Source organism: Amphiprion ocellaris, chromosome 13 (assembly GCF_022539595.1).
Source record: "Amphiprion ocellaris isolate individual 3 ecotype Okinawa chromosome 13, ASM2253959v1, whole genome shotgun sequence".
In the NCBI taxonomy this organism is placed as follows: Eukaryota; Metazoa; Chordata; class Actinopteri; family Pomacentridae; genus Amphiprion; species Amphiprion ocellaris.
Window position 1 is genome coordinate 18,262,686 of NC_072778.1, and position 16,070 is coordinate 18,278,755.

Genomic DNA, 16,070 nt, shown 5'->3' on the forward strand with positions numbered 1-16,070 from the left:
TCTCTCTAGTTAAATTGACTTTCTGTACTTAAAAACACCATCACATCCTGCTATACTGATACTTTATGGCTAATTTATAGTTTGGATTTGATGGATGCATATTTTTACTCTTATACCAGTTTCTTCCTGAACTCAGACCTAATCCAAATTATAGCACCTCATTTCTAAGCTGCAGCACACTGACTCAATAAAAATATGCATTTAACATGTAGATCTATACATATACACGACTATAACTCTTGTACAATGTACACTGCACTTTAGTTTCACAATCTTTTAAAGCCTTATTTATGTCATTTTCAGTTTTTTTAAGAATGCTTTTAATCATGTCTTGTGGAACGGCTACTTTACATTTCATTTCACTGCCTATACTGCATGTGACGAATAAAAGCTCATTTTACAGCAGACATTTTGACTTGTCATAGTCCGACACTGCTAATTACCAGCAACCTGAACCTGAAACTGCTGAACTGGCTTCTGAAAATAATCATGTTATGATTTACAACTGTGAAGCACTTTGGGCTGTTGTAAAGGGCTATAGAAATAAACTTTGATTGATTGATTGATTGATTGATTGATTGATTGATTGATTGATTGATTGACATCTGTTCATTTATGAGTGAGACACGTCAAAATGCCTTCCACACAACCTAGAACAATAATATCTATTGCTTACATACGCAGGACTAAAAGTGTGCTTCAGACTTTATATTTAAAGCTAGCAATAAAAACAGAAATCGAAATGGCAAGAAGCAAACATTTCATCAAATTTATAGGTCACAATATAGAAAACAGACGTGACATCCTAAAACACAGCATCACTCGGGAACTGCAAATGTTCAATATATTAAATCCCTGCACAGCAGAGACAGAGACAAACAAGGAAGGAGAAAGAAGAGTTAAACTTGGTTAACCTATTCTGTAATAAATAAAAGCTCTGATGTAGCTGGGCTTAAAAAGACATGATTTAGTCTATTCCCTCCCAAATTATTTCTTAACTCAGACAATTTCTTTACAAGGCACTTGAAAGTAACACAACCAGCTCGGACATGATTTACTGGACATGTGTAAAATGTTAAATGATTAATGGTTGACAGGAAGCCTTTATGAGTTGTGATAAGAATTACAACCTTAGTGTAAAAATGCAACGTTTTCTTCAATAATTGTAGGCTACACAATGACAGCACAGTTCAACAGGCACACTGTAAAATGTCAATACTGATGATTTTGGCCACAAAATATGACATGACATTGACCAACATACAGAAACTTTTGTGTGCAGCAGACATAGTGTTTGTACAGTAAACAAATCAAAATGACTTCATTATGGGGCTCACTATGGTGAGCAAGCAAGCAGCTTACAGTAGATGAAATGTTTATAACAACCGCACAACCAGGTACAGCTGAGGAGGTTTACGTCACGTGTTTCTTAATGTAGTGTTAAAATAAATTGCCTGAAAACCTGATTAGTTTGTGCTTCTCCCATTTGAAAATTAGGTTTATTTCAATCATATATACACTCACATATTTTGGCTCAAAAGCTATAAGACTGCAAACACACAATGTCTGAGGATCTGTCCACTCTTCTGACAGTAAGTAACTTAGCAATATTGCAAATCTCTTAAATGCAGTTTTGCACAATTATCAGTGTTCTTAGGCTGAACATAGTATTATCACAATCACACATCTTGTCTCTCCCAGAGGTGTTTGCCACATTTCTTTCCCTCTATCCTTCCTCCTGTGTCACAGTCTCTGTTTCAGTCTCTGTCTCAGAGTGTTGCTCTAGCTGAGCGGTCAGGAAAGGGTTAAAGAAGAAGTCAAAACCAAACTGGAGGGCGTTCTGAGCTGTGCGCCTCCAGTCATGCTCGATCTTGTACTGCCTGCGGCTGGGAAGGCGGGCATCCATGCACGACATGCAGTGGATTGCTTTCAGTTCGAACACGGGCCATTTGGAGCCTAAACGTCCCTCCAGTATGGTGCTGAACTCCACCAGGCTGCCGGTGCTTAAGTGTAACAGCACAGACTTGAACTCATTGCTCGCCCGCAGAACTATGTCCTTAGTCGCGTCTTCGTCCTCCACGATTGTCCCGTTCTTGGTCTTCCTTTCCAGCGGCATCCCCAGCGTGACTTCAAATTTGTACCGGTCGAACCGTTTGATGTGGCATTCGTGCTTGGCCAGTTTTTTAAGTTTACAGAGGGGATCCACTGGAGGAGGAGCTGGAGCAGGCAGAGGCTGAGGCTCAGCTGTGGCGTTCTTCACCTCATCACACAGAGGATACGGCTCACCATACAGGCACCGCATCCAGTTCCCCACAACCACAGGCAGCAGGTTGATAACCGACTGCGGTCCATTCTCAATGTCCGTCACACGAACGTACTTGAAGCGTCCTGTCCAGGTGACACGGTGTCCTTCGAGGTGAGAGCAGAGAATCTGGGTTTGGGCCATGTTGTACTCTTTCCAGGCCAGAGGGCCGCAGAGGTTGCTGTACTCAGGCCACGTCAGGGTGGAGTTATACACCTTCATGCCTTCAGATCTGTAGACGTACATCCAGCAAAAGAGCACCACGGCACTGAGCCACACCAGGATGAGCTTGACGATGCTGCTCCCCGACAAAGAGCGAAAAACCACGATGGGGTTGAGGCTGAAGCGGGTCCACAGCCTCAGCACTACTGGCACAAAGCAAATAGTCAGCGTGACCACCATCTTGGTCAGCTCCAAAGTGAGAAACCACTGCGCTAACTGGATGATGAGCATCGCAGCCAGGCCCAGTGAGAGTATTGGAAGGGCAAACAGGAAGAGGAAGTAGCCCACACAGGTGCGGATGAGTCCAATTGCAGAGGCGTTATTGAGGAACACCAGGCACAGCTCACACCAGGTGAAGCAAACCAAGTAGGGTACCAGGCACAGGTAGGTGCCCTTAAAGCCTCTCAGCTGGGCCATACGGAAGAGGAGATAGAAAAGGTGTCCATACAGCAGACATGGCATCCCCAGGTTTAATACCACGATATCTCCAAGAGGCACAGTGATGAAGGTCATCCCAAAGACCCTGAGGATCCAGAGAGAGTCTGGCAGGAAGTGAGTGAGGGAGCACGCCCCAGAGAGGACTTCTGTGAGGAGGGCTTTACGAGCGAAGAGCTGAGCGGAGGCATGAAGGCTGAGGAAGGCAGTGATGGTGAAGAAGAGAGCGACGGCTGCCAGCTCAGAGCAGGGAATCCAGGATTTATCAGCAACAGGGAAGGAGAAAACCACAAAAACCACAGAGAGCAGGAAATACCTGCAGAAATAAGACACAGGATGTACTTAGTTACTTTCATGGTATATACGCATTTCTCAACTTGATTGAATTTACTATTTTTGGTTTAACTGCTTCTTTTGAAAATAATAATTCACCAATACACCTCTTTGACCTTTTTGAATGACCATATTTGGTCAATTTTCATGTTAAATAAGTTAAAATGAAAAAAAATTATTCTTTGCATCTCGATTGTAATAAAATTAAATCGTTTTTAAAATCAACCTAAACTAAGCAAAAACCCCATGACTGTATCTATGTGACAATAATAGCCGAAACCAATTTAGTAAAACCTGAACCAAACCCAGCTTTAAACGTACACAGAAAAGAGTGTAAACTGTAAAAGTGGAAGCTAAGAAAATGAGTGAATATGTAATGAAGGCAAACTGAGACGGACTCACAGATAAGGCTCCAAATGGGTCCATCCAAAGTTGGTCTCAGCCTGCTCCAGGTCAATACCAGGTTCAAAGTGAGCGAGCAGGTCTGTCAGAGCCCGGAAGTTTTCCCACGCCTTAGAATTCTGTAGAAAAAGAAAAACAAGTTAATTTCTGTGTACTGTCAGATTCACAAATCTATTTTCCAAATTCTAAAGCAAATTTAAGAGCTTTCATTTACACTTGCACATTCTAAATATTGCTAAAAATCAAGAATGCAAAGTCAGAAAACAATTGAACTCATCACCGACCTGAAACACTCGCAGTGTGCAGATCACCATGGAGAAGAAGGAGAGGTAGAAAACCAGCAGCGGGATCAGGAAGATGAAGAACTCGATGGTGAGGTTGGAGATGATGAAGAAGAAGATGAGTGCGTTAACGTGGTGGGTGGGAATCAGGGCGCTGAGCCACTGCATGCCAGCTCGTGACGCCCAGTCAATGAGATGCTCTTTTATCTCCAGCAGGGCGTACAGAGGAAACTTCAGCAGCTGACAGAACCGCGAGAAAGGAGGAGGACAGAATCAACACACTGACAAACCCAAACCTGATTATACAAATTATATACAGACTTTCTCTGGCAGCGTTCCTGAAGCACCGTCTCTACAAGACAATCGATGGGACCACAGACCATATTTATCAAACATGACAGACTCAAAGTTCTGGCTAAATGCGAAGAAAGGATCAGTCAGTCAGAAAATCATCAACTACCATGAGAAAGTGTATTTTTTTTGCAGATAACTAATATGTTACTTTCAGCTTTGGGATGTTTTCAGCCATTTTAAAAAAAACATCTGAACTGATAAAATAAACATCAGACTATGTGATGATGAAGACAGCAATACCAGCTGCAGATCCAGTTATTTGAACTGATTCTACATGAATCCCTTTGAAAGAGCAGAAAATCTTAATTGTGACCGAACAATCAAAACTAACGACTTGATTAAACTATCTGCTGTTGCCTTGATTAGTTAATACATTGTTTGGTTCACAAAATGTCCAAGAATAGTCAAAAAAAGGCCCATTACAAACACCCAAATTGGTGTATTCAAATCACTTAATCTGTTCAACCAACAGTCCTAAACCAAAGATAGCATTAGAAGTAGTTTTTAATCATAGAAGATTAAGAAAATGGGCAAATATTTACAGTGATTTTTGGGGGGATTTTGCTAAAATCACAGGTTAATTTTCAAAGAAGTGACTAATCAAATAACTCATGAATTGTCACAGTTTTGCAAAATAAACAGAAGCACTCTACATCTTTTTTTTAATGGTTTTGGAGCGCAATTAATAAAATCAAAATACTGACAAAACCATATCAGCATCTGTTGACACAAAAAATACTCAATCCAATACCGTAAACGGCTTCATTATAACAAATCAGCTTAGTGACTGAAAATTATTTGCAGGTTGATAAAAAACAACACACAAACTGCATGATCTGGAATGACTGACACCACCTGTTTAATGATTAAGATTACAACCAACTGTGGACACATTTTAGCAGGGGATTCACTGCTGGCCCACTGTCACGGTTCAGGTGCATCTGTGTCAAATGCACATTCAGAAACGAGCTATTAAATGTTTTTACTTGAACAAATTTAGATGAAAAATGAAGAAGAAAAATGCGAAGCTACGCTCTCTATTGACACAGCTTGTGACCTACTAGAAACAAGGAAAGCTGGAAAAGGTGATAGAGGTGGGAAAGAAGTCAAAAGACTACACAGAAGGTCAGTCAGAATAGAATAAACGAAGGACAAAGGGTTAGAGTATAAATATAATGGCAGAATAAAGTTTTGTATATCTGTTCCTGTTCTCCACAGATCAGCCATGGTTTGTCACCTTTTGGTGCAGGGGCAGTTCATCTGGATTCTTCACTACTACGTCGTCGTCGTCGTCGTCATCATCGCCTCCTGCAGCAGCCATGACTGGAGACGGTGCGATACCCTGAGCGTACTTCTTAGTCATCTCAACAAAGTCATCAAGATCCACGTGGGAACTGGCTGCAAAGAAGCACAGAAGGAATTTGCTTTGATCTTACTGTTGGTATGATTTCATTATTTTTACAGAATAAAAATAATTACATAATATAACAACAATAGTTATTCTCCTCTGAGCCAGTTTGGGCATGACCTCAGGGGAAGAAATTACTAATTGTGCATGACTAATCCAATTATCAGCCATGTTTGAGACCACACATACCCTCACTGGTGACCATCGTCTCCAGGACTCGCCTCTGTTTCTTAGCAGAGCTGTTAAGTGGACCAGGGGAAACTGGTTTGCCTATAGATGGAGGATAAAATAAAGATGATAAAGATGTATGAATTAGGAAATGTGGAAACGCAGTATTTTCGCTCTCGTACCAGGCTCTGCGTGGACATGTTCAACGTTTTCCAGCATCTCAGAAACTGCCACCGCCTTCTTCCTCTCCGGGTTCAGCTTCCAGTACATGAGCAAAGCTGCCTTCCTGACTCCTCTCTCAAAACGTGTTTCTGTACACAACTTCTTCACCTCCTCAAAATTCTCCAAAGTGATGCCTGACAAACACAAAAAGGGAAATGTGGTGACTGATAAGTCGGCTCAAACTATTTCAACAATCAAGTGTTACCATTAATCTAATCCTAATGTAATTTGTAACATCATACCAATGATACTTCACTGATAGCTGTAGATTGAGGGTGGCAGTGGGACATTGTGGTACCTTTTCTGGAGGCTAAGCACTGCTGAAGCAGTCTGACTGCATCCTTGCGGCCCTGTTTTGCAGCCTGGATCAGCCAAGTGACCGCTGTGCAGTTGTTCAGTTCCTCATCGCTTTCTTCTGCCAGTGCCAGGAAGTAACGGCCCATCTGGACAAACACACACACACTCTTAGACTTGCAACACAAGCACTGCTGTGACGCAGTGACCTTCCCTTCAATATGTCACTCTAAGATAACAATTATCATCCACCATATGGCCATTAAAGTCAACAGTATTTGCAACATGTTAATTGCCACTGACCTTCGTCTGCGCCTTCGCATCACCTGACTTTGCTTTTTCCTCCAAATCCTCCAGACTGACCTCTTCCTCTGGCTCTTCTGAAACAGAAAACAGTTTACAAACACTGTGCAGAAGTTTTTATAGGTCTGTACAACTGAGTACACATTATATTAGTGACACTGTATTGAAGACAGTCCCACAAAATCCCACTTGTGAAAAATGTGCAGCTGCTTATGATGATAAATGTAAGAGACATATTTCTACTTGTACATATTTCTATTTTAGCCATGGCACTAATACAAAAGCTAAAATATTACAGTAAGTGCACATCTTTAGTCTGGGGAATTGCTGTGTTTTTCTTTGTCTTGGTAAAGATGTTCCCACACACATACAGAAACTTAAATGTGATGTCTTTCTGATGCACTTGGCATGAGATGAGTGAGATTTTACACTCTACAGTGACAAAAAGATTTCATTTACAAGGCCTGAAAATATTAGACAAGTCATTTTAGAATAAAATCAACTCTAACCAGACAAAAAATATTTTTATTTATCTAACAGAAACACTTGAGCTACCTGTGTATTAAAAATAAGTATGGATTCCAACTATACAATATATTCAGTTTTCTTCATATTGAATAAGTAACAACTCCTTTAAATTGTACTTAGTTTAAAAGAAAAAAAAACAAAACTCTGCAGACATGTTCCAGAAAAGCATAAATAGGCATGTAAAAACCAGTTCAATGTGTCAGTCAAAGACACATGAGAGATTCTAGAGCACGAGAATGAGTCAGATCTTTCCAGAAATAGCTGAGGTCTTGATAACACTCGACCTCTGAACCCTCTTAGTTTCATTATCGTCTTCTTTTAGCTGATACGTCCTACTGTTCTCAAATCCCACTTCTCCAGAGGAGTGAAAATGTGTGTCTACTTTCCGTAAAGTAAGGCATCACATTTATTGCATTTAAAACAAATGACAGGAAAAAGATGTGACTTGGCAACAAGCGTGGAAACCCTTTCCCAAGATTCACAACGCCCACATGCTGCAAGTGATACTGGTGAGTGAGATGGGAGACTGTCAGCGCCTGCCTGTCTCAGGAGGCTAAAGGAAAGGCGATGGGATCTGACAACTTATATCAGATGCCCGTCAATGCTCCCGGTACGCTGCTCATACTTTAACCCTGCGCCTGAGCCCTAAAATAACTGTTTGTTTAGCACAGTCAACAACAGCTGCAAGATTTCCTGATGCAGCACACACACTGACACGGTGATGCAATCTGTCTCCTATTTTTTTATTTTCATTGGCTACATTATACAAATTGATATTATTACTAGTTTTAGACAGATAGACATGAAGAATCGTGTGTGTTTTTTTCCAGAGGACTTGTTTAGCGCTAATGGAAAATTGCTGTCCTAGTTTAATGACTGAAGTGTTAGATTTCACACTTTCCAGTAACGCTCCATATTTACACAACATGATATCATTGCAAAATCATTTAACAAACTCAAATGTTTTATTTCCAGTGCAGCTAAGATTTCATCCCACACATCAACTTTACATGCTGGATTTGGTTTGTTAACCTATGAAAAAAATAGGGGTGAGACAGGATTTTCTCCCCAGGTCAGCAAAGTGGGAGAGGCCGCTTTACATGTCGTGGTAAAAGTCCACAGTTGTCATGGAGGCACTGCTGTACACACAGTAAAGTGGGAGTGCTGGCTGCGCTGATTGTTGAAGAAGTGCAAAGCAAAACAGCGAAGCAAAGCTTCTCTTTTGCAACTGCAAGAACAAAGACCAGAGTTTAATTCTCACCTGGTTCAGGCGTCCGAGGAGGTTGTGGAGCTGTAGCAGCAGCTCCAGCGGCTGAGGATCCATTTGGGGGATTCTCTGTAGATGCTGCATTGAGCTGAGATCTGCCCACGTGAGAAAGGCTCCTGATGGGCTGGCGCAGAGGTGAGGCTGTAGGTGTGAAAAGCGAGGAGGACCGGGACAAAAGACCTGGAGAAGTCTGAGGCGAGGCAGTGGAGGGAGAAGATGAGGGTGTGGTTGGAGGTGTCAGCATGGTGAGTTTAGGCTTAGGCCTTTCTGAGGTCGATGTAGTTGCAGCAGCAGATGAGCTGAGAGAGGAAGGGTCTGGCCTCCGGGTGGTGGGAGAGGAAGGGTTGAATTTTAGGTTGGATGAGTTTCCGGTCGGTGAAGGTTCCATGGCTGAAACTACATTCAAAAAAATCTGTCAAATAAGTTACAATCCCACTGATTGTTTATGTTTTTTTTTAAATACCAAGACAATAATGCTAAAAGTTTACACCATAGCATGGCACCAGTGCATAGTAGGAGGTGCATGTTCGAAAAATAAAGCTAACAAGGAGGGATCTAAGTAGACAACACCTGTTGCAGAGTAACAGGTGGCTTGAAAGAGCGGGTTCTCTTTTCATTTGAACATACCACTCGTTAATCAGCTATTACTATCTAACAAAACTGTAGTGCACAATCCAGTAATTGAGGTTCCTGAGTTTTCTATAGATTGGTGGAATAAGTACAGTCTATAGTATCAGGGTATTCTGTGCACCAGTACCAAACAGATAGGTGCCGAATGTTTGTGCAATTTCATTCAAACATCATGCAGACTGGGGAGTTTCAACTGTGTTTTTAGTCTGTGTGGTCAACAGCCACATCTGTTAGAAAAACGAAAGACTAAGCTTTGCAAAAATTGTGAAACCAACCATGTGGCAACAAGACCCATGCAGATTTCCATCCTCATCAATTTCACAACAACATGTTTGAGTCTATCTTCGACCTGCACTGTACTAGATAGTCCAGTTCCTTATTTTGATTTAGGCTAAATATCCCTTCATGTTGTGCTTGCATCTAGTTTGGTTCAGCTGTGTAAAAGCTTTTGTTTTCTGTGACAGCAAACGTATAGCGTGGTCTACAGTCTATTTTTAGAATGATAAAGTAAGCCATGTGCAGCTATATTGAGAAGGTGACATCCATGCAACCCACTGACTGGAAACCAAGTGTCCTGTTGCAATTTAGGGAACCCCCTGTTGGTCAGCAGACTGGGCTCCAATGACACCAATTCATCCGAAAGACTAGGCTTGCAAATAACCTTCTGGTGATCCCAGTTTCCCACAACCCCTTTCCACAATTACATTATTATGTTTATGTGGCGCTGCAATCTTTATGCAGCTAACGTTTAGCTAACAGTGGCAGATGTGGCAGGTAGTGCTAGCAGCAATACCCGGTGCTTTTGTAGCTAATGCTAACAAGGATTCACATTAAAAATGTCGTTTCTGTTGTCCGCTCACCTTCCCCGCAAACACACCGGCTTATTTCAGGTCCTCCAAGTGAAAAAGCGGTTTAATATATCTCAGGTTCCTCGTTATTTAATGTCCCAAGTCATTTCGCCCCGTTGCCTTCTGTAAGATCTGCCTGTCCTCTGTGGTCAAACTCCAAACACACAACGTACAGGACACTCTCAGCTTCACGTCCACGCCCATTTTCAATGTGATTGGACAAGGTTGATGACGTCAGTTTGTACAACGCGAAGTGATTGGCTGCACAGGCCGGAAGTTTAAATACTTTCTCCGAGTGAACAATAATCAAGAGTCGATCGACCACAATAGTTTCTGAATTATAAAACAAGTAAAATTTCTCTTCATTTAGCTTCTAGCAGCAATTTAAATGGGCTTAGTCGTGAAATAAGTTTCCGTGATTTAAATTTTGCCTGTTTTATTATTATTTATTATTCAATTTCATATACCTTCTTGTACAAACGTGATATTATTTGTACCAGGAGATGGCAGTACAGAACATGTTTTTGTTCAAACGTGGCTTGTCTATAGAATGTTTCCTGTCAGTATTTATTTAAAATTACAAAAAATATGCTTTTTGCAACAAATAAAAATAAACCTGCCAGTCTACTCTAATTATTTTAATTGTCTTTGATTTTTATTTCCATATATAAACTTTAATTGTGCATTATGTCCATTGTTATGTATTTTTACTGTCATGAAAAACGGAATAAAAATGGAACAGTATTTTGGTAGGTGAGGTTTGGAGGGAAAAGGCAGCATTTTAAGGTCATACTGAGCGTGAGAGTATGCAAGAATTACCACTAAGTGACAAGTGTCAGAATTACAAGTAGTATAAGATGCTTAGACCTAAATACTATACAATCGGATTTAGTTAAAGCTTCAGCAGTTTTTCTAACGACTGTTGTAATCACAGAGTCCAAACTCTACACATTGGCACAGACAAGTTAGTTGTTTATTCTGTAAAACAACCGATGCAAACTGTGATAGCCTTCAACAAAATCTAGGATTTAGTTCTAATATTGGAGGATTGTTCAGTGAAAACAACATGTTGATTTAGACCAAAGCAGGGTTTGTAATTATGCTCAGTGTGTTTTTTCTGGAAACATGCAGACCAACAATAAAGTTCAGAAAACATTCAGAAGAGGGTCACCTGCGAAAAAAGGAAGGAGACCAGACAATTAGAGGACTTTAAAGGCAACAGGACTCAGGGGAAGCAGTGAGATTAAAGTTCAGTCTGGGAATGAGAGTAGATACCACACTGTGGGAAAAGAAGGAAATTAGGGCAGTAATTGCTTAACTGCAGCTGCATTGAAGCAGTTATGTAAAGAGTTCTCGATTAGTAGATTAACGCAGTTCAGCTAAGAGGATAAGCAGGACCCTTATACTGGTTTTGGTCTTTTGCATGCACACTTTCAATCTATATTAGGCAATCTGTCTTTCAATGGGTTTAGACACACATGCACTCACAGATGCATCTCATCTAAATTAGGCAAGAAAGCTGAAGACACATATTTGCAATAATAATCAGCTTGTTATGAGTGCAAATCTTCTGATTATGTAAATCCCTTTGCAGATTTTTGAGGGCCACACTGCCCCTGCCCGACAGTCACAGCCAACACATACAGATTTTTACCGTGGGGTCATTACTTAAGTAATTGGAACTGAAACAAGCTGATCTTGTTAGCTTAGTCTGCTTGTTTCTCAGTCTGCATCCCCTTCCAGGAAATAATGACTCAAGACTCAAGTGGTGGAGAATCCCCATCATATTTCCAATCCGGCAAGCCTTCTCGCTTCACTGTAGTGATTAGAAACTGCTGCATTTCACAATATGGAATTAAAACTGGAATTCAAATTCCTCTCTTTGTCAAGTTAACAGTCCCCGTATATACAGTACAAGCCTCACCCAAAGACTCCCCCCAGCAATGCCAAGGACTCTTGCAGGAAGAGAGACCTGAAGAGGAGGTATAGTCAGTAACCATAGCAACCAGAAGGGTTATGCGAAAACGGACACTGAATGCAGTGAAGATGAGTATTACCAACGCAAATGCAGCCCAGTAGCCATTCTGACCTTTGAAGTTTCTCTCTGCAGAGGAATGCGCTGTATTACTGGATGGACTGCAGCCAGCTGATATTTTTGTCAAATTTCAAGACCGTTGGCAATTTTTAATTGCATCCTGTGAAATGTCAAACCAGCTAGCTTATGTTATAGTATTAAAATAAGAACAGACAACATGTTGTCACACAATCAGCTTCATATTGAGGAAAAGCAAGAGTGAATGCAACTTTTGTAAATTTAGTGCTGCTGACTACACCTCTAAAAGCACAAAGCATTTGTTAAATCTGCTGATGATTTGTGAATATTCTGCTTTTGATTAGTAATAATGCCATTTTTAAAATTATTTGCCAATCTTAATAACCTTTTCATGTTTCCTTCCTCTCCTGCATCTCATGCTGCTGTCATTTCTTTTGTATGTAATTTGTTGGTTTTTTTGTTTGTGTTTTGTTTACTGAGCTAATAAATGCAACTTAAAAACAAAATGAATAAAACTGCCTACAATCACAGGAAAGTACTCCACAGTTTCTAAATGGGGAAAATGTGACTCCTTCCTGTGGGTTATTTCTCTTCTTCATCTTCCAGCCCCTCTAACTATTGATCTGCTGCTATTTTGGGGCCTGAGTGGCAGAAAAAACACCGGAGAGAATGAGAATAATTGTGTAAAGAGCAGCTAAAGCTGCCCAATTTCTGGGACATGCTTATGTTTCTGTTGATTTTTTTTGTTCTCATTCAGATGCCAAAGCAAAATACAAATATGGCTTTTTACTGAAAATTCAACAAAGCTGATACTGAAGTCATTGGGATTATAAATGGAATATGATTCACAACAAACAACACAAACACAGACTGCAATATCTATGGAGACTTTAATAATAGATCTTGCCTGAAGTTCAGTTTGAAAATTGAAAAATTTTGCAATACATTGTTTACATATCAGCCACTGGAACTACAGCACCAGGACTCTCCTAGTTGACTCATATTCCCTCCACTGTGGGAACAATAAAAAAAGAAAAAACTTGTGTTATGAATCTGGGAGTAGACAGTTTAATAACACACTGTATTCAGGCACTTGGGATGTCTAATGGAACATCTGACTGCATTTACCATCTGTACTTCTATTAAACACCTCATAATTTAACCAAATGACACAAGAATAGAGAAAAAATAGTGCTACTTTGTTTGAAAATGCTTCAACAAATCACATATGCTTCAAACTCACTGGAATTATTCATTCATATTATGAATGAAACTTTTGGAAATGGACATGGAACATCAGCCTCAGATTTTTAACTGACTAACAGCAGTGACTCATGCCCGCGAAGCCTAATTACCTTCATATGATAGTGTTACGTCACCATGAGCACTAGAGACGTGGGTTTACATTGTGTAAAATAGGTCAGTTTGGTGGATGGCTGCAGAAATGGACTGAAAGGTGAATATTGTTTGATTCAGTGCCTCTTTGTGTATGTGAGTGCTTCCGCTAAATCCCGTATAGGCAGCAGGTTAGGTGGTTATATTCCTCCTCTGATCCTTTGGCCCTCTTTGAATACTGAGGGCCGTCACTAAAAGCTATAATAAGTTTAATCTGCCCACAGTCATGAATATGTTAAGCTTATTATGGACAGCTCTCATGGATATGCTGAAAACCTCAGATGATTATGCTAAGTTAATAAAAACAGTGACTCCTCACATTACCATGTTCCATATAACTGAACAAAAGAAATGTAAATAGTCAGACTGACTCGCGCTACCAACCACTGCTAGCGAGACAGTTACATTTTCCTCTGAAGAAATTTACGAAAAGATGCTTCACCACCTCCCATATTCTCCTAGAAGCATAATGTCAGCTTATTTTGTTTCACTCATACCTACAAGCACTTTAACATTTTTGTCATCACCAGTATTATCACCTAAATCTAACAACACGCCAAGCTCTTCTTTCATGAGATTCCACAAGGTTTAATCACAAGGTTACTGTGACGTCAAATGGAGAACTTTTCTTCATCCTGTTTCTGTGAACTGTACTGCTATTGTTCTTTCAGAGAGAGCATAGTTCAAAAACAGACTGACAAACTACCATGTTGCCTAAAACAGCTTTTTTTTTTTAAAGTACCTCAAGCAAAAATAATTAACCAAAAATAATCATTACAGTTCTCTGACACACATTTGCTCCATGAGTCAATTCTTCACCAAAACACAACAGGGCACACATCCCTCCCTCTCCTCATTGCTCTCAACCACAATGTTTTTTTCACTTTATTGCTCCATCTGTGAGCTGGTTTTCTGTTCTCCGCAGGAACATGACTGAAGTAAAGCATAACACTCCAAACTCACCTCGTTTGCTTGTCTGCTTCATCTCACTCAGATAAGTCCAATAGCTACATATAAATAGTGGAACCTTTTAAAACCTGGAAAATCCACTCAGGGAGGAGAGATAATGTACACAATTGAAACTCATCCCTGAATGTGTGCATCTCTTTCCTTCACCTCCTGTGGCCTGCATTGCCTTGCAGCAATTCTGTGCATATGTTGCAGCCACAGAAAGCTGCGAGGCTGAGTGTGTTGCTGCTGGTGAATGGCAGACAGGCAGGCGCAGTGTGGAGAATCAGAGACGGGCAGCTGTGCGTAAGTAATGCATCCTCCAGAAACTGGGTCACACTCACACCACTTTCATATTGTCAGATTATTTCACCTACTTCTATAATTTGACGAGTCATATTGTCCTAGATAGAAATATACTCAATTTAGAGGCCTAGCTGAAGCCAGTGCAGATAAAGATAAAGGCAGAAGAAAGTCTGGAGGGATACTTTTGAGTTGGTATGGTAAGACAGTGATGGTTAACCCTAATAATCGTTATGTAATATGGAAGAAATTCTTTTTACAGTGATGCAGCAGAGTACAATATATATAATTGGCACATTAGGTACAAAACAAGTACAGGACTGCTGATAACATTTAACACTGTAGGTATTCATGAAATAAATATATTAAGAAAAAATGAATGAAATAATGAGGAAATGTAAATATAAAATTTTCGATAAATTGAAAAAACATGAAAGACTGATAGAATTTTATATTGCTATATAATGACAATATAGATTATCAATCTCTGCTATATACTGTTCATTTATCTATGGGAACATTTTTTATTCAGAAAGAGAAATGTGTCAGGTTCTGTTGTCTTTAATCTCTTCCTTTAATGATTTGAATATGCTTCGTAATTATCTCTCTCTGACAGACAGTAACAAAATATGCTTTTAAATATTATAGACATATATTTGAAGAAACACCTGGGAACAAATTAACTGCCTTCTGATTACATTGGTTTGTTGGTATAGAAAGCAATTAGGTAATTTTTACCCTTATCATTTCTGCTGTAATCAAACCATGCAAAAGATCTGAGAGAGAAATAATGACAAATTTGAGATTTGATAAAACGTCTGGGTAGATTCTCATCATTTCAGGTCATGGAAATCCAACTGGACTTCTGCTTAAGGTTTAAGAATCTAAATGAGATTTCTCGAAAATTTCACAGTTCTGATGCTGAAACCATTTCTTTGAGGTTCAAGAAGCTAAAGGTTGTTTTGTGAAGACTTGTAGAGAATGTTGACACATCAGATGTTTTCTGTGAAGGATAATGAAGCTGTCTTTTATTCATTTTGAAACTATCCTCACAGTAGGAGCTTGAAAAAGGGATGTAAGTGCTTTAGTGAAATCCTCGGAGCTTCAACAAAAAGCAGTTGGGCTTCTCATCTTGAAAAAAGTACATGCATATTTTCAAAACCTTCTACTGTGATGACACCTCTAAAGAAGTGAAACACTGCTTCATTAGAGTCCTGATAGAGAACTGATGAGGTATCAATGTTTTTGCTGTAAGTTTTGCAAGATAGTGGCTGTGAATCGATTTAAAGAAAACCTCTTTCACTTTATTACTTGTGTATTTGTAGGGGTGATGTCCAAACAGGCAAACATTAGAAATGAAAGTTGTCCAGTAAA

The 16,070-nt window shown here is 39.9% G+C and overlaps 1 protein-coding gene across 2 annotated transcripts; it reads right to left on the minus strand.

The window, feature by feature from the left end:
* Nucleotides 1-755: 755 nt before the first annotated feature.
* wfs1b (Wolfram syndrome 1b (wolframin)) lies at nucleotides 756-10,169 on the minus strand. 2 transcript variants are annotated; one of them, XM_035958444.2, is made up of 10 exons: nucleotides 10,010-10,169; nucleotides 8,514-8,915; nucleotides 6,725-6,798; nucleotides 6,426-6,570; nucleotides 6,088-6,261; nucleotides 5,927-6,007; nucleotides 5,567-5,727; nucleotides 3,979-4,215; nucleotides 3,695-3,813; nucleotides 756-3,275 (listed from the first exon to the last, which is right to left on the minus strand). In XM_035958444.2, the coding sequence occupies exons 2-10, from the start codon at nucleotides 8,905-8,907 to the stop codon at nucleotides 1,727-1,729; spliced, it is 2,934 nt and encodes a 977-aa protein (XP_035814337.2). In that variant the 5' UTR covers nucleotides 8,908-8,915; nucleotides 10,010-10,169; the 3' UTR covers nucleotides 756-1,726. The 2 variants fall into 2 exon arrangements, with proteins under 2 accessions (XP_035814337.2, XP_023148613.2); XM_023292845.3 differs by having other exon boundaries at nucleotides 6,725-6,801.
* Between the last annotated feature and the right edge of the window lie 5,901 nt (nucleotides 10,170-16,070).

Bases quoted from the DNA above. Each gene is read 5' to 3' on its own strand.
- wfs1b (XM_023292845.3), bottom strand. From the start codon at position 8,907: ATGGAACCTTCACCGACCGGAAACTCATCCAACCTAAAATTCAACCCT. The intron at 6,802-8,513 runs GTGAGAATTAAA...TTTCTGTTTCAG, and splicing joins TCCTCGGACGCCTGAACCAG to AAGAGCCAGAGGAAGAGGTC. The intron at 3,814-3,978 runs GTCGGTGATGAG...CTTTTTCTACAG, and splicing joins GCACACTGCGAGTGTTTCAG to AATTCTAAGGCGTGGGAAAA.